This window comes from Carettochelys insculpta, chromosome 11, assembly GCF_033958435.1.
Source record: "Carettochelys insculpta isolate YL-2023 chromosome 11, ASM3395843v1, whole genome shotgun sequence".
Taxonomy (NCBI): Eukaryota; Metazoa; Chordata; order Testudines; family Carettochelyidae; genus Carettochelys; species Carettochelys insculpta.
Window position 1 is genome coordinate 32269347 of NC_134147.1, and position 18044 is coordinate 32287390.

The 18044-nt window shown below is 45.7% G+C and overlaps 1 protein-coding gene across 1 annotated transcript; it reads left to right on the plus strand.

The window, feature by feature from the left end:
• The first annotated feature begins 435 nt into the window (after positions 1-435).
• On the plus strand, positions 436-14583 carry OXTR (oxytocin receptor). The gene is made up of 2 exons (XM_075005645.1): positions 436-1366; positions 14304-14583. The coding sequence occupies exons 1-2, from the start codon at positions 436-438 to the stop codon at positions 14549-14551; spliced, it is 1179 nt and encodes a 392-aa protein (XP_074861746.1). The 3' UTR covers positions 14552-14583.
• Positions 14584-18044: the final 3461 nt, after the last annotated feature.

Consider the following 18044-nt stretch of genomic DNA (forward strand, 5'->3'; position numbering starts at 1 on the left):
CTAATGAGATGGGACAGTGACATTGATTTGCAGTAATGCTACCCCCACTTGCTGTGTTTCCTTTTGGAGGCAGGAGTTTGAGGACATGCCAAGTGCCTTCAGAGGGGACAAGGTGGATTTGGATGCCAGGACCATCTGTGCCTCAGGCGGACTGAGATGAACTCCCCCTGCCAGGAAGAGAGGACAAGCTCCCAGGACAGCAGTCACTGGTGCTGAAACCAAGTGAAACCAACAGAGAGAAAAAGAAATCAAAACTTGGGAAGAGAAGAGGGGGAAAAAAACCAGTGGGGTGGGGAGCTCCAGAGATAGGGAGAAGTGCTGAAAACCACGGTTTCTTCTAAGAGGAGGCTGTAAAGGGGAGACACAGCACAGGAGAGACACTCCCCACACCATAACTCTTGTTGGTGCAAAGTGCTGTATGGGAAGTAGCTGGCCATGGAGAAGTTGTCCCTGGAAGGGAACATCCTGTGGACTATCAACAGTTCGCTGATCAACTCCACCCTGAGTCTTGAGAACCAGACTTCTGGGGTTAATAGCACCACTGATCCCTTGAAGAGAAATGAGGAGATGGCCAAGGTAGAGGTAACGGTGCTCTGCCTCATCCTCTTCCTTGCTCTGACGGGTAACCTGTGCGTGCTGCTGGCCATCCACACCACCCGGCACAAGCACTCCCGTATGTATTATTTCATGAAGCACCTGAGCATCGCTGACCTGGTGGTGGCCATTTTCCAGGTGCTGCCCCAACTCATCTGGGACATCACCTTCAGGTTCTATGGGCCAGATTTCCTCTGCCGGCTGGTCAAGTACTTGCAGGTGGTGGGGATGTTTGCTTCCACCTACATGCTCCTACTGATGTCCCTGGACCGGTGCCTGGCTATCTGTCAGCCTCTGAGGTCATTGCACAGGAGGTCTGACCGGGTGTCTGTCCTCCTCACCTGGCTGCTATGCCTGCTGGTAAGCATCCCCCAGATCCACATATTTTCTCTGAGGGATGTGGGCAATGGGGTGTATGACTGCTGGGCTGATTTCATCCAGCCTTGGGGAGCCAAAGCATATATCACCTGGATAACCCTGACTGTTTACATTATCCCAGTACTGATGCTCAGCATCTGCTATGGCTTGATCAGCTTCAAGATCTGGCAGAATGTGAAGCTAAAAACAGCCCATGAGACCAACATGAGCCTGACCTCCTATCCCTCCAGTGGGGCAGCCCTCTCCAGGGTCAGCAGCATCAAGCTCATTTCCAAAGCCAAGATCCGGACAGTCAAAATGACCTTCATCATAGTCTTAGCTTTCATAGTGTGCTGGACTCCTTTTTTCTTTGTGCAGATGTGGTCTGTGTGGGACAAGAATGCCCCCAAAGAAGGTAAAGTTCTCTCTCATTTCATATATAGAAAATGTATATATATGCATGTAATAATCAGTGTCGGTGAGCAAAATCATGACTAATAATTAATACATCAGCTGGCTGAAAAATGGCTGTTTTTGATGTGATTGGGATTGTACAGATTGAACCTCTCTAGTTCAGCACTCTCTGTTGTGGCAACATCCCTGGTCCATCATGCTTTTGTTAGTTGGACACCCACTTATCCTGGGTTTGGTCATATTTCCCATGGTCCCATAGTTTGTTTACAGCCACCTGTCCTGGCTCTTAGTGTTCTGTGTTGTTATTTAGCTGTAATTTTCCCATAAACAGCTTCTAAGAGCCCAATATGAAGTAGGAGACAGTAATGTTTTTAGACAAGTTAACCCTGCCATAGTTTGGCAAATCCTCTGGTTTGGCAATGGTCTAGTCCCAGGGGTGCCAACTAGAATGTTTTAACCTGTATGGAAATTTCAGTTTGAATCAAGGCTCATTAGGGTGGTGAAAGGAGAGAGAGTGATGACTTGCATCTGATCCAGTGAATGTAATTTTGACTTCATTGCAATTACTCCTGTTTTTCCAGGGGAATAAGTAACCTGAATCAGCCCCTTATAGTTCTGACCTTAGATCAGGAGAAAGTTTCCCTCTATGTTTGTCAAGACAATTCTAATTTTTACCCACAGTGCAGTTCCCTCTCGTGTCAGCATGGCACAACTACAACCCCTTGAGAGTGGCTGCTGAAATGGCACTGGTGGGTGGGGTGTGGCTGTAGAACTGGGGCTCCCTCATGGCTAAGCACATGGAACCTCTGTGGTGAAATTTTGGTTCATCAGAGCCTTTTGAACAGACGTTTTGGTGTAGCTGACCTTTTAAGCCAGGATACAGTAAGAGATTCTTCCACGCTTTCTGGCCTGGCGATTAGGGCACTGACCAGAAAGATGTAGGTTCAAGTCCAAGCACTGTCTGATTGGTAGTAAATCAGGCAAGTGAGGGATTTGAAAATGGTCTACCACACATTAGGCCAGTGTGTGAACCACTCCCATGCCCCCGCTTTTTCTGACAGGAAAGCTGCAGTTCCACTGTGAAGCTGGATGTTCCAACACTAATTTGATTTCGGACCAAAAAAAAAAAAAGTTTGCGATGTGTGCTTGTCATTCTAGTGGGGAACAAACGTACAAACCTTGGAATTCACTGTGAAACCAAATATTTCCTCCCCACACATTCACTTAGGCTGGGCACCTTCATTGTAGTGTAAATTCAAGCTCACTTAACAAGAGTCAAGCTTCATTAATATAATGCTGGAGCTGGCTGCCCCACTGATGTCTGAGGTGCTTTGCAGGCATTCACTTCCAAGTGCTGGCTTTTAAAAAATAGCTGATGTGGGCTGTGAATAATATTTCATGTGTCAACAGCACAGAGCATCGGCACTCAGTGGCCAGGAAATTGGGGGCAAGGAACCCTGAAACCAGCTTGTTTGGTTTTCTCATGCTCCCCAGCATTTTTTCCTGCTTTCAACGCTCCTTTCTCCTCTCATTTTCACTCTCGTTTTTTTGTGATTACCTTCCTCCCTTTCGTCCATCCCCTCCCTGTCTTCTCTTCATTCTCTACACTCACTGGGATGCTCTTTGATCTGGTGCTAAGTAGCATGTTTCCCTTAATGTGCCAGTGATTTATTAGTTATTTGGGGTGTTGGGGGAAAACATTTTTCAAAGGGCAAAATGACTCTCTTCACACAGGAACCCTGCTGTAGTTAACAGGCAGTAAAATCCATCACATCGAAAAGCATTTTCCCCTCTGGGCTAACAGATTATATACTTACTCTGTGCTTGTAAATTGGGTTTGGAAAGTTTGGGGAAAATCCATTCAGTTCTTTTCTGACGCAGGGGAGAGTGAAATAAATCTATTTTGGGAACTGCAGTTTTTAAATGCAGCAACAGAAAATTGGCCGGACCAGTCTCCTCACTGAGGGCTGGCACCTTTGCTTGCTTTGTAGGTGTAAAAAAATGATGGAAAAATACTTGCTAATGCTACTGGACACAGCCTTGTCCTGGACAGCTGACTTCATAGCTCTTTGTAGGACACCTCGGCTCCTCTCCCTTCTTTGACCACGCTTATTTCAGTGATAAATCATTCTGCGTAAAGACTGAAGTCTCCAGTACAGCTGAAACAGAGGTTGTGCTTCTCAGTACGTTTCAGCAGTTATTTAGTCTTCTCTCTGCTCCCTTTGTGCCTCCTGGGGGGATTGTTCTGACCAGCTGCTCACAGCCTTTGTCTTGGTGGTTCACACACTTGCTGTTCACTGGTAATTGCATCTGCTTTGTAGATGTCTAAGGGGCTAAGAAGAGTCCTCATTTCCTTTTGTTTTATATTAACCATCTGCTAAGAAGGGCTTGCTAATGACCCCCAGCAAACAAAGCTCTCTGTCAAGCTGTTGGCCTCAGTTTCAGAGCAGGATAGAGTTGTAGACTGGGACTCAAATTCCAACCTGAGGACTGCTTGCACATTGCTTCCCAAGCCTGCAGTTTCGTGCCACTTGTTTTCACTCATTCTATTGAGTGATCTGCACCATAGTGCTCCACCTAAGAAAAATTTGATTTTAGCCAGGATGGGTTGTTTAAAATGCTCAGCCCTCCTGCATCCATTTGGCTTGGGAGATGGCTCTTTTGACTACAGCAATGGATAGTGTTTAAGCAAGTGCATCGAATATATAATAGGATCTAATGGTGCACGAGGAAAATGCTCTTGTTAATCCCAGTGGCATTCTGCAATTGTTGCACTTGAGGCATAGTAACATTGCAGAATTCTCTCAGGACTGTCTTGTGAGTCATAGTGGGAACAGTTAATGATAGTGAGTCTCGGCACGGTCAATGGCAGGAGCTGAACCTTCTATCTCCAAAGCACTCATTTCTTCTACTTGAGCGAAAGGAGTAATTCCTTCAGTTTGCAACAGTAGTAGGCTCTTAACCTTGATATGGAACAGTAATGAAAGGGGGGCACTGCCCTCAGCATACATAACTGATTTGTTACCTAGTAGTTCAGGGGTCTACAGTAGTTTGGCTCCAGGGGCTATTACCTTTCAATCACTAAACAAGCACCCTGCCTCCCTTTCCACTCTGCTTTCTCCCTTAAACAAGATAAGATCCTGGAAGTGGAAACAACATTCCCGGGTGGATGGAGTGCCTCATGCTCCCAACCTACTTTGCTGCAATTCTGACACACACTGTTTAGAGAACCTTTGGGGTACTTCCTGGCAGCTGGTCTCAGCTCCTGAGAGGGTCCCCTCATTCATGTCCCCTCTGTCCTTTTGCTGCTTTTAAATCAGAGAAGTTGGGGATGCCAGCAAAGGCACAGCAGGAGCTGAAGGAAAAGGGTACAGTTTTCATCAGGGTATGGTACTTGGGTAGGACAGAACAAACCCAACACGTGTTCACTTCCAAGTGGTACTAAAAATTTACCTGCTCCCTTGCCTAGCTGTTACTAATGGTTCCCCCCCATGCCCTTGGCAAGTACCCAGATTCTAGCTGCTATCTCTCCACTGGAGAATGAATTGTGCTCTAAAGGGGGTAGGTCTTTTTTTTTTGCCATGTTTTGTCTGCCACAGTTTTGTGTCGCGTGCACTGTTTTCTGGATTTCTTTGTGCAAAGGAGTGTATCTCTTTGGAAGGACGGCTTCCAGAGGTATGTGCAAAGAGATGTAACAATCAGTCAAAGCTTAACTGAACTGTGTCTCATTGCACAATGTCCCTGGTTTCCGTGGACATAATATACATATTTAGAATGCATCTGTCTGTCCATGTGTCTGTGAGTCCATTTGTTCAACAACTCCTTCTAAACCGAAATAGCCAGGACTGCCAAATTTGATATGTAGATTCCTCTTATCTGTACTTAAGGCACCGTGAGGCATTGGTTGTGCCAGGAAAATGGGAAGTGACTGGAATGGGAATATTGTCCAGAATATGGAAAGGAAGGGGGCAGAGAGGAGGGACGCTATACTGCAGAGTGGCCACTTGGGACAGTGAGTGTGCAGGAGAGCTATACTACAGAGCGTCTACCGGGAGAAGTCGCACCACCAAGAGAGTGGCCTGCTAATGCTGAGGCTCACTGTCTTGCCAGCCACCAGGTCAGGTGAGTGGCCCCCTGCCACAACTCTCCCCCCCAGCCCTTGGCCACAGTGCCAGAGCAGGCCAGGAGAGGTAGATGAAGGGGAAGTGCTAGATGCGGGGGAAGAAAAGGCCCAGTCAGCACAGGAGGCAGGAAGGCCCACAGAGAGGAGCAACAGTGCACCTTCCCCCGTCACCAGCCTGTGAGGCACCAACATCCTCCGGGCCCTGCCCAGAGAGAACCACTGGGAATAGCCTGTGCAGTTCTGGTCTAGGATGGAGGAGTGCTGGCAAGGGCAGCCTATGTGGCTGGCCGTGCCCTGGACCTCCCCCAGTCCCCTGGGAACAAGTCAGCAGGTAGGGTGTGCAGCCCCTCCCCAACCCCAGGGACAAGCAGGTGGATGCAGTGTGCGGTCCCCACTGCCCCAGTCTGCCCCTCCAGGGAGAAGCTAGCAGCCACCCTCACTCCTGCTCTGAATCCTCCTTCCACTTCCTAGAGCTTCCCCTTGTCCCAATCCCTTGCCTTGATTCCTGCATCTTCTCCCACTACCCTGATCCTCTTTTCACCATGTCCTGACTCCTGCACCCCCAGTCCTTGCCCTAAGCCCCTCCTCACTCCAGCCCTCACGCTTACACCCCCGATCTCAGCCTCTTGTCCTGACTTCTGCACCCTGATACACTGCCAGCCCCCTTGCCCTGAAGGACCCAGGCAACGTAGGGTAAGTCTTCTCATATTAAAAGAAAGGGAACGTGTCACCAATAGCTGGCAAGACTTAAATGATCAATGCAAATCGCAGATATCAACAAATTGTAAACAAAGCCTCTGCCTGAAAACACAATTATCCATGAGCCAGATGTTTGGGGGGAGGATACGCATCTGAAAAGTCTGTGTAATGTGCTGTTACTTCATGAACAAACTGTTTATCAGCCACTGGGTGGAAATTTCTTATCGTGGGATCTGCGAAGGGCCACAAATGAACGTCAAGTGTTTTCAGAGTTAATTTTCAGTTGTCCCCCTGCAAACTGACTCCAGTGCTTATGCCTGAAGTGTGTTTGAAAAGTCTAACACATGATGAGACAGCGGTCTCAGAAGATCACTATCCTCAACTGCTTCTCTGAATGTGTTAGCACCGTATGCAGCCAATGAGAAAATATGTACTGTTATGCATAAGTGATGTAAACTAGTCACTGTCACCTTCTAGTGTTTCCCCTTGATGCCTCTCAATGGAAGATGGCACGTACATTTAATTTTGCTGTGGAAACAAAATATTTCCTTGTTATTTTGGATGATTATGAAAACCTAGTGTGATGAGCAGGCTGCTGCATCTGGAATTACAGTGCCATCTGCAGGATGTGACCATATTACTTTGTTCACTGTGAATGGTGGCGTGAATGTTAATTGCACATTCTTAAAAAATAAGATCCAGGTAAAAGGCACAGGGTCAAAATCTCTGCCTTGTACACAAGAGGGAAGTTGGAGAAACTTTCCTCTATAGTCAGATTTTCCTGTTATCATGGAGCAGTTTTCCAATCTAATGCTAGACTAAATACTTTATCAGTGATTGTTATTGATTATTTGCATGACGTTAGCACCTCACGCCCCACCAGGGTCTAGGACCCCATTGTGCTAGGTGCTTACACAACCCAATAAAAACTGAGAGTCCCTGTCCCAAGGAGTTTACTATGTAAGGCAAGAATTAAGAATTTTTTTTCTATACAGGGGGTTTATTTCCCCAACTCAACTGACCTGAAATCTGTTTCCCTGTACACTGACTTCAGCAAATGTTACTTTCCCCTCCAGTACCTGAAAAAACAGGAATGAGTGACCCCAATATTAAATCACCCTGTGTTAGCCGGTGGCCGAGTAATGTGCGGTGAGGTATTCCCCTGGGTCCTAAACAACCCAGTTTTTTTTACTGTTAGAGCAGGGAGCTCCTAGCACTCTCACCTATGGCCAGGCTGTGGTAACCAAATGGTTACAGTTCTTTTTATTGTGCCGGCTGTGTTGCAGTGACAAAAGGGTAACAGCAGTCAGGCTCAGACCTTAACTAGTTACAAGTTTATTTAAGCTACAGTTATAAGCGTGTGGTTACAAAAGGCTATTGTCTACTTCTTATATGCTAGCAAAGTACAGGTGTTACAATCCAATACAAAGATATCTGTTACCATCTAACACAATGATATCTTGATACAACGACATCTAGTTACAGAGCTCTAATTCTTTAACTGTGCAAAAAAAAAAGGAGACCTAGCATGGGTATATCTTACCCTCTTTGCGTCTCTCAATACCAGCGTAGCCAAGCCGGATTGGTCACTCAATTCCACGGAAAGACGAATACGAGGTTGGGCGTCCCCAGTTGTGGACCTCGGGAGGCAATCACCTGACCCGACCAGCAGGTAGTTGGTGGAATGCACTCAAAGTTAGAGTTCTGCTGGGCCCACCTTTATGCCCCTCTGGGTCACGTATTCTCTTTCTTATCTATGGTGCCAGATCGTACTGGTCTGTCTTTTGTGATGCCAGTTTGTTACAAGGGCAATTCTTACTTAATTTGCACTTGTAAGACAGGAGATAAGCAATTCAGGAGTACAGGACATTCTTTTGTGTGGGTGGAGATTTCCCCTTCTGGGATGGTTGTGTGGTCATCATATCCATCAATGCCAGCTGGAGTGATTTCCTGAGGTTCCCCCCCTCTCTTGTTGACAGTTTGGCCTGTTTGCCTTTTATCTGTACTTTCTGTTTCTCAGGGTCACGATGAGCTAGCACATCTGGGCCTCAATCAGAGGCATCAAAGACTGTGCTGTCAGCAGCCGTTTCCATGCCCTGTGTGCTTGCGAGGCTCCTCAGTGAGGGGGGGGCAGCGAGCAAGCTGGCTTGTAAGGGGGAGACTTTGTCTGGCTACACCCTGCTTGGCTCCTCTACAGCTGTGGGCCCTTTACTGGGTGTGTGCTGTGCTTTGCGGTGTCTTACTGCATTTGTCACGGGATTTAAGAGTCCTGAGCATGCGGCACTCCCATCTCCCATGATGTTGGTGGAAGTTTGAAGTGTATAAGGAATGAAAAACTGGGCCCTAAAGCAAGGGTGCCATTTCAGGAAGGCAGGCGTATGTCCTGGGACGCTGCTTGCTCTTCCTGTTCCCCGACAGGGAGCAAGAGGAAAGTACGTGTCTTACGTGCGTGCCTCTCACTCCTGGCCAATAAGGGAAAGGGCAGAGGAGTAATTCACCCAATCTGTGTACTTCTCCTTCATTGCCTGAAGAAGAGCAAGCATTGTCCTGATACACGTGGCTGCTGCCCCACCCTCCCAAAATAGCACCCTTCTGCTAAAGAAAGAAATAAAAACATCCTTTACTAGTTTAGTAGGTTATTAATTTTGGGTCTGATCCTGTAAATGTTTAGGTACATGAGAAACTATCCGTGCATGAGGAGTCCCACTGATTTCATTTTAAAAACAATATAAATGAAATAGAAATAGAAACCTTTGCCAACCAATATTGATTAGAGAGGAGGAACTGGGCAATTTCAGTGATGTTCTTGAAACACACACACATACATGTATATGCAGACGTTCCCTGACTCTCATTGTTTACTAACTTAACAGCATGGGAACGTGCACTCTTCTCCTTGCTATAGCTTCCTGTGGTTTACATTGCCTAGTGTTATGACACCCTATTCTATTCAGATGGCAGCTTCCAGTCCTTCTTCCTCCTGGGAATCCCACTGGCTAGAAATATTTGTCAGGGAATTTCCAAAAGTATTTATATGTGAGTTTACAATAGTCATCCATTTTCATTTCTTCCTGTGGTTTTTCCACATGGTGTAATTTAAAACAAACAAATAAAAAATGTCATACGTTTGTGGGGTGTGTGCTATGTCTTAAATGGGGCTGTAGTAAAAAGTCAGCAAACACTTCAACATCTGAGTAACTTTCTGCTCCAGAAACTTGTAACTTTTTTCAGGGGAATTTGGATCTGGCGGGGGGAATAGCCTAGTCCTTTTCAGAGAGGCAGAATTGTCCCATCTGGTAAAAAAAAAACATTAATTTCCCCAATGTTTAGGGAGCAGATTTGGATATGGGAAATTTGGTCTAGGTCCAACGAGTTCTTCTTGCTCTATGCCCTTAATAAAAGACCCGTTTCATGCCACCTGCCTTTTCATACAATAGATTGTGGTCTTGGGTTGTGTCTGAGAAACATGCTCCGTAGCAGCAGTGAAGAAACCCCTCCCATGTTGCTGATTGTGCAACATCTCTGTCAATTATTGGAGCGCTGATTCAGCTGTGATGGGGAGAGAGCATTTTTTGCAGAATATGCAGAGCTGTCATCTAATTATTGTCTGGACCCAGCCCCACTTCACTTGGGAGAGCTTATAAATTAATGGAAATAAGAGCTGAAATAGCTCTTATCCATCCCCTGCCCTGACTGTAGCCAAAGTGAATCACAATAAGAATACCTAGTTCTTACCTAGCACCTGTCAACAATAGTTTTCAAGTGGTTTACAAAGACAGCAAATGGAATCCTCATTTTATAGATGGGGAAATTGAAGCACATAGCAGTGTAGTGATTCTCCAAAGGTCACTCGGCAGTCCAGTGGCAGAGCTGGGCATATGTCCCATGTTTCCCGAGTCCCAATGCTGTGCTCCATTAACTGGCTGACAAAACCTCCCAATGCTTTTGCAACTTTACCTTTTTCAGTGTGGCATGTGGGCACAGTCTGGCATATACAGCTGCAGCCGGTCCCTTCTGGAGAACTTTCTCTACATTGCCGAGTCTCTTGTCTCTCGGCAGTCACTTGATAAAGAGTAGGATGTCTTCATGGCACCTTCCTACTTGTGAGTCTGTTGATGCCAAGGGAGGTGATAGAATCTCCATCACTGGAGATATTTAAGAAGAGGTTAGATAGATGGCTTTCAGGGATGGTCTAGAAAGTGCTTGGTCCTCCTATGAGGGCAGGGGGCTGGACTCGATGGCCTCTCGAGGTCCCTTCCAGTCCTACTCTTCTATGATTCTATGATTCTATGATGGCTGATCAGCCTGATTCTGGAGCCTCAGGTTTTATCATAGAAGGGGCAGGAGATGGCAGCTGTTGGAGGGACACTGGGCAGTTTTTGCCGCTCTTTTTTCTTTTCTCTGCCTCTCCTTGTCTGCACTGTGGTGGGACCTCTCAAATTGCACCACCCTGACAACTCATCATGCTTTGGAATTTTGCAGCCATTTTCATGACATGAAAATGTTCTGTTTTGGCAGCAGATACTCCCTTTTGTTGGCGCTGGTAACAGTATGTTGACATTTTTATTATGGCAGATCAGAACAGACAGCATGTGAATTAAGTTAGTGTGTCATTCAAATCACACACCATCACTTTCTTTCCTTACAGAAAAACCTTACAGCTAATCCGCAGAGTATCTCATGTATTCGTCTTTATGTCAAAGAAACCAGTTTTACATGTTTGTAAAGATGGCTAAGCAGCTCTGAAGCTGCAGCTCAGCAAATGGCTTTGTCTTTGTCGGGATATTGGGATGTTCCAGTTGGCAGTGTCACTCACTTGTCTTAAACTACTCAACATTTTATTTTCATTCCTAATCTGGAGTGAGAGGAGATTTAGTTACAAGTGTGCCTTCAGTTCCATGGGCCCATTAATACTGGGATACTGAAGTCCTTCCACATTTCACACTAGAAAATAAGGATAATCAATACTAATTTACCACCAGATACCACCTTTCACAGCAAAGATCCCAAAGCATTTCTCTTTCTGTGGCATGTTGCTTACGTGCTCCTGATATTTATTTGCCAAAGTATCTTTATACTACTTATAAATGAAGGATTAGTCTAAGATATTTATAGGGCGTGACATATTCTCAATGCCTACTACGTTCAGCTGGACAACATTTTTTACAAGCTTTTTTCTGTTAAAAATGGGATTTCACTGATGATGAAAGATCTTGGAAAAATGTCACACACTTCCATTTTTGGATTAAAATTTCAAACATTTTTTTCCTCACCAATTTTATTCCCATTCAGAATGATGAGGAAATTTCCCATTTTTTCTTCCCTCACTTTGTTTTTCACTTTGTATTACTTTTATCCTGAAAGAAGGGAGGAGGGGTAAAAAAATTGAAAAAAAAAAGTGAAGGAACAAAAAATTCAATATGAAAAATTTCATTTAAAATGTTTTCCCTGGAGCATGGAAAACAGCTTTGAAAATTTTGGAATGAAACAAAATGTCCTCAATTTTCAACAGCTTTTTGATAACACTTCTCCCAAAACCTTTTGCCCAACTCCACTGTTGAGAGTAGAAGCTGCTCAGTTCCTCACAGTACTAGGCTCTTTATTTAGCATTTTTACCCAGCCAAAAATGGCCACCTCCCACCGCCAAAGGAGTATGTTAAAGCTGAGGTGCAAATACACGCTGGGGAGTTGTGAGGCTGCATGCCAGTTAGTCCCTGCTTGATGATTTTGGTGACCAGGGGCTATGGGTACCAAATAGATACTTAGCAGATCTGGTGAAAAGTTGAATGGAGTGGACTTAGGTTCAACCCAGTCATAAATGGAGATGGAGGTAGTGGCATGTTAGTAAGAAACACCTACCAGAGAGTGACTCTCATAAAGTTTGGCCAAACCTAATTATTTTAAATCTCCATTTTTGTGTGTTGGTTTATTTCCAGTGTAAGAAGTGGAGCCTGCTGCCCACCTTGCTGTCACTCTAGTACAGAAGCCAGGGCATGAATGAGAAGGAAAACAAATGATTGTGTAGTCCCAAATCCTGGCCCTGGCCTGGGTAGTAGATTTCATCCCTCATGCCCAAGCACTTCAGCTACTTGGGCTTTGGTGCCCTTACCTAAGGGATTCCACTGACTTCAATTAATGTAAGAAGGGAGATACCTAATGATGCCTATTTAGCTCTGTTCTTTTGAAGGCCAGGGAACAGGATACACCTAGGGCAGTGATATCCAAAAGAAATTCACTACTCGCCACGGCACCCCCCAGTACTTCTTCCCGCCCAGCAAGGTGGCATCTCCCTACCCCACCACCCCCAGAGTCAGGCTCCCACCCCTAGCCAACCTCTAACCTAACCCATTCCTCCCAACTGCCAGTGACTCAGCTGGGCTCCTGCCAGAGCCGCCCACCCAAGCCACTCAGCCACATCACCTAGCTGGCCTGCATGAGCTGTCCCGGCCCCAGCCAGCTGCAGGAGAAGCCTCCTCACTGCTGCCACAATGCACTTGTCCCACAAAACGGTGGGGCGCATGTGCAGAGCGGCGGGAGGGCTGCCCCTGTGCGACTCTCCTGAGCTGCATTCACCGCATCAGGATGTCCCGTTTGCTACATGTGGTGAACAGGACAGCATATTGGACACTGCTGACCTAGGGTGTCTCTCCCTTTCCAGCTAGCTGTAATGGAAGCATGCCTTCAGGTCCTGCTTACATCAGTCCCCCTGCAGACTTCACTCCCCTTGTGTTTTCAGTGTACAGACCTCACCTGAGGGGTGGGAAGCTATGTATGCAGCGTGCCTGGAATACTGACAGTCAATCAGATGCTTATAAGTCTGGTACAATGCCATCTACATTTACTGCCTCCTGAGCTAAGGGGTCATGGAAGACGTGTGGTCATTCAATTAGGGTTATTTCAAATGTATGTAGTGGGGGCTCACTTCCAACAGCAAAGCTTCAATTATGAAAATGTTCAGTAAAAGGTAATAGAAAAAAGATGGTTCCTTCCCATTGTAAAAGACTCCCTTGAATTAGGTCACTTGAATGTGAGCAAATGCTGGCTGAAAAGAACAGCCTTGGTAATCTAGGAATGCAATCTAGGCCTTTTCAGGTTGCAGCTGGAGCACATAAAATAACTGGTAACTTCTAAATTGGTTAGTTGGGACGAAGGCAGGTAGAAGGATGAAAAAGCAAGGAAGTGGCGATATCCTTGATAGGACAACTTGACTAGAGCCTACTGACTGCCTAATCAGACAATAGCAATTGTGTACTGGTAAACAGGGATGTAGCCCAGCTTTTCGGCATCATACAAAATACGTAAGGAATTCACAGAGATGGGAAGAAACTGGCTTCCATCCTGAGGTGGACTTAAAAGCAGTATGTCTTAATCATTACTTAATTTATTCTGCTTCCCCACTTTTCAAAATTTCTATTTCTCTCTTGCAGCAATAGAGCTATTTTTGTGTAAAGACGTGCTTTTTGCTTTTCAACCTGTGACCCACCACGAGGCCCAGTTGTGCTCTGCTGGGATGCAGCTGTGTGCTAAATGTGTGTTGTGGTGTGAGGTCCCAACTGCCTGCCTATGTGGTGGAATTTGGGGTGCTACTTGGTTGCCAAGATTTCTGACCCCCTCACAGCAGGGTCTGCGGTCCCTGCCACCTGGCCCCCCAGCTAGGGCTCTGCTCCTAGCCCTGCTCTGTGAAGGGATCTCTGGGTGGAGGGCATGGGGCCCAGAGGCTTGTGGGAGGGGTGCTGTAGTTCTCAGTGTGCAGCTCAGGTAACACAATGAGCGCCAAATATGCAGCCCACAATGCTAATAGGTTGAGACTCACTGGCTCAAAGGAATAGGGGTTGTTCTGCATTGAGCTATGGAAAGGTTGGTGGGGTAGGGGAAATTCCAATGAGTTGTTATAGTAGCATTAAATCAGGGAGAACTGGGCCCACAAATTTGTGTGCTGGTCAGCCAGGGCATGGGCATCTGGCCAGGAAATTTGGGAGGGTGTAGGTAGGTTCTGGGCGCAGGCTATCCAAATGCCAGAATTTCTTCTTGCCGGGTGCCGTCAGGTTGTCTTGCCTGGTTTGGAGGTCACCAAATGGCATGTTCATGTTTTCCTTCTATGCTTCCTACCTTTCAGCATCCCCATTTATCATCGCCATGCTCCTTGCAAGTTTAAACAGCTGTTGCAACCCGTGGATCTACATGCTTTTCACAGGCCATCTCTTCCATGACCTTATGCACCGGTTCCTCTGCTGCTCCACGCACTATTTAAAAGCCAGGCAAGGTTGCGACCTGAGCATCATCAAGAAGAGCAACTCCTCCACCTTCGTCCTGAGTCGCAAGAGTTCGAGTCAGAAAAGCTTCACTCAGCCCTCTATAGCCTGAGAACTGTCCCGGCACAACCTGGATGGCATTCCTACCGCACGCTGAGCATCGTTGATGTGTCCGTGTAAAAAGCTGTGGTGCTGACTAGATGGGCGGAGGGGTATATATATATATATGTGTGTGTGTGTGTGTAATTCTTTATTTTAGGGAGGCAAGATGAAGCAAAAGAACTGCTGTAGTCAAAAGCACAGTTCAGAATGGATTGCCTCATGGAGTTTGATTCATTGGACCCAATCCTGAACCTGTCACTTGTTCGAGGCAATGGAGGTTTTGCACAATTACTGAATAATAATGGAGGGACTTGTTAAAGCTGAGTAGACTTACTGAAGCTTGCACACTAAATTCAACCCTGGCATAAGTGGGTACAGCTTGGCTTTAAGGAGTTGCACCACAGAATGGGAGTGAGTAAAATTTACCTGGGCTGTCCTTATTCAAGTGAGTAAGTGTTACTCATGGAAGCAGTCCCACTGAGTCCTGTTTGGCTACAGGTCTGTTTAAGGCAGGGGTCGCCAACCGGCTGCTTTAGATCTGTATGCAGCTCTATGAGCCATTAAATGCGGCTCCTCCTCAGAGCTGAGTGCTGTCTACTGCTCTGTGCATGTGCTCCACTGCTTGATGGGGGAAGGGCGTGGTGGCAGCGGCTCCAAGGGCAGCTCTGGTGAGTCGTTGGCATCAAATCAGACCTGGGTGGTGGGGGAGGAGTGGGAGTGCCTGGCTCTGGGGGAGGGGACGGGAACTGGGTTAGAGCCAGGGACTGGAGGTGCCTGGCTTTGGGGTGGGGGGAGGGCATTGAGCCACATATTATACATTTATTTTTATATAGCTGTGTGTGTGTGTGTGTGTGTGTGTGTGTGTGTGTGTGTGTGTGTGTGTGTGTGTGTGTGTGTGTGTGTGTAATATAATACATGGCTCTTTGCACTCTATCCACCACTATTGTGGCTCTTCATTTCTAACTGATTGGCCACCCTTGGTTTAAGGCCTTCCAGTATGTCCTTATTCAGCAGTAACGCTCCTCTGGGGTCAAGAGAGCTTTGACTGAGGATGGATTTCAGCCCTGATTCTGAAACTGTTCATGCACATGCTTACCTGGATGTACATGAGTACATCTCATTGGCTTCAGAGGGACCGGCACATGGGTCAGTTTAAGGATGTGTTTAAATGCTTACAAGATCAAGGTGCTGGTGCAATAGCATATGCTGATTGTGTGCAAAAGCTTCAGTTAAGGCAAACTCCTGGCTCTGTTGCGGACACCAACGAAACTTCAGTGGGGCGGGGATTTCACTCTTCGCTTTGCTGCGGGCAGTGCACTATTATACCAATATAGTTTTCTTTCCATGTTATTCACATGATCCTGTGACACGAAGTATATGTTAAATGTTCATTTCTAGTAGATAAAATTGTATAAAGTCAAGAAAAGATGAGAGCAGTGGGGGAAAAAAAAGCAAAGGCCTCATCCACAAAATGCAAGTATCACTAGAGTGTATGGAATGCTTTTCTTTCTAGATTAATGCATCAAGCATTTATGAACTGTACAACATTGTAGTATATAAACAAAACACTAACACAACTGTGGTACCTCTTAGAAAAAGTGAAAATGGTAATAAAATGATCTCGTGCCTGGTGAGTTCAGTGTGAATTTCCCCACTGACATCAGTGGCCGCAGGATGACGCCATGTGTGGCTGAGCGGCCAACCCTTTGCTCATGTTCATTGTACTTTCCCAAGTACAGTAGCTCCAAAGTCAATGAGATGCCAGGCATGAGTTAGTACGTCACATGAGGGCTGAGGGTTTGACAGTATATTTGCAATGGATATTAATTAGTGCATATTTATCAGGTTCGATATGTTGTTATCAACAGCAGATACATTTCCAGCTTTTAGTTCTGTAGATTTTGTTACGGTGTCCAGTCACTTATTTTTTTTTTTTTTTCAAACAGTAGCTTGGGAGTGACTTTTAAACTTGTGCTAGTCATTGGTTCGCCTTAGAATGTAAATCTCAGCTTGTTTTTGTGCTCCAAAGCATTGGAACAATGGAGTTCTGCATTTTCTCCAGCCTCTTTTCATTTTGCTGGACTTTAAATAGATAATAGGTAGGTTCCCCCTTTCTGTGCCTCACAAGGAAAGGAATGTACTTTTATTTTAATAGGTTTATTGTGATCAGGGAAAAACACCTACAGTTAGAAATACAGGATCACATTTATTACTGCCTATTTGTTTTATGCTCGTCAACATCACTGTTTTCAGCAGAATCAAGCCTGTTGCGAGTAACTTGAGTTTCTGGTACATCATGTGTGCTGCCTTCCCCTGACCTTTCATCTCAGTTACAGACACCTTAGGGGTCCTCTGAGCTTGGGGGTCCTCTTGCAATTTTCCCTCCAACCCACTGAGTGGAGTTCCAGTCCTACAGCTGAACCTCAGTCTAGTTCTGCCTCTTAGCACATAGAAAGCTCCAGCTGAATGATTTTCAAATCTTGCATTGCTCTCACGGAGTCAGTGTTCCTCTTAATGGCATGGGATTCCGATTTAATTAATTGCAAGAGTTCAATGCATTTTTTCCCATTCAAACTAGAGAAAGAACAGAACCAAAGCTAATCTTTCCCAAGTAGGTGGAAAATTCAGAACATGGTCTTGATTCACATGATGGACTCACTTAAACCCTTAAATCCCATTCACAATGCCCACAAATCATCTCAGTAGTATTTAAACTGTACACTGCAGCTTAGACTTGTCTCTACAAATTACCTGTGACTCTTTCCTCTGGCCTTCATTTGCGTTTGGGCAAGTTGGGCATTAATAAGATAGCTGATGATGGCCATAAATTGAGTGTCCAGTCAGACCCCCTCGAGGAATGTCCTAGAAAGTGATCCAGATAGTGCTCAAGGTGCCAGGAGGGTAAGGCCCTTAAGGATTGGACTTGATGATTGATGGTGAAAATGAGTGTTAAGCACTATCATTTTGCTATGACAGCGTTTTAGTGCCACTTTGCACAGGTGTAAGTGACTCCACAATGGGCCAGACAGTGGAGAATCCAAGGCCATTGCAGTGTTCCTTGTGTTGGTCCTACCATCCATTCTATGTACCAGAACTCCACTATATGCATTACAGTTCAAAGTGTGCTGATAGCAGAGGGCTAGCACCCAACTTTCTGACTCGACTCAGACTTGGACAAACCCACTGACATCAATGAACCTCACTTTTGCCCAAATAAGACATTAGGATTTTGTCTACTTAGCATGATCATGCTGTTCTTAAAGCCTGATCCTGCACTCTCGTCTTCTCACCATCCAGGAAGTTGAATCGTTTTGTCCTGCAGCTGCTTCAGCATCCTGTATATTAGGAGAATTGAATGACAATCTGCTTTGCGGAAACAGTTTATAAATAAGAAGCTCAGTAATTTTTGGTTTTCTATGAAATAATGGCTGGTTGTATTTTTACACCTAGGGAACAGCAAATCACAATAATCAAAAATAAAGTTGTTTTGCTCCAAATTTACC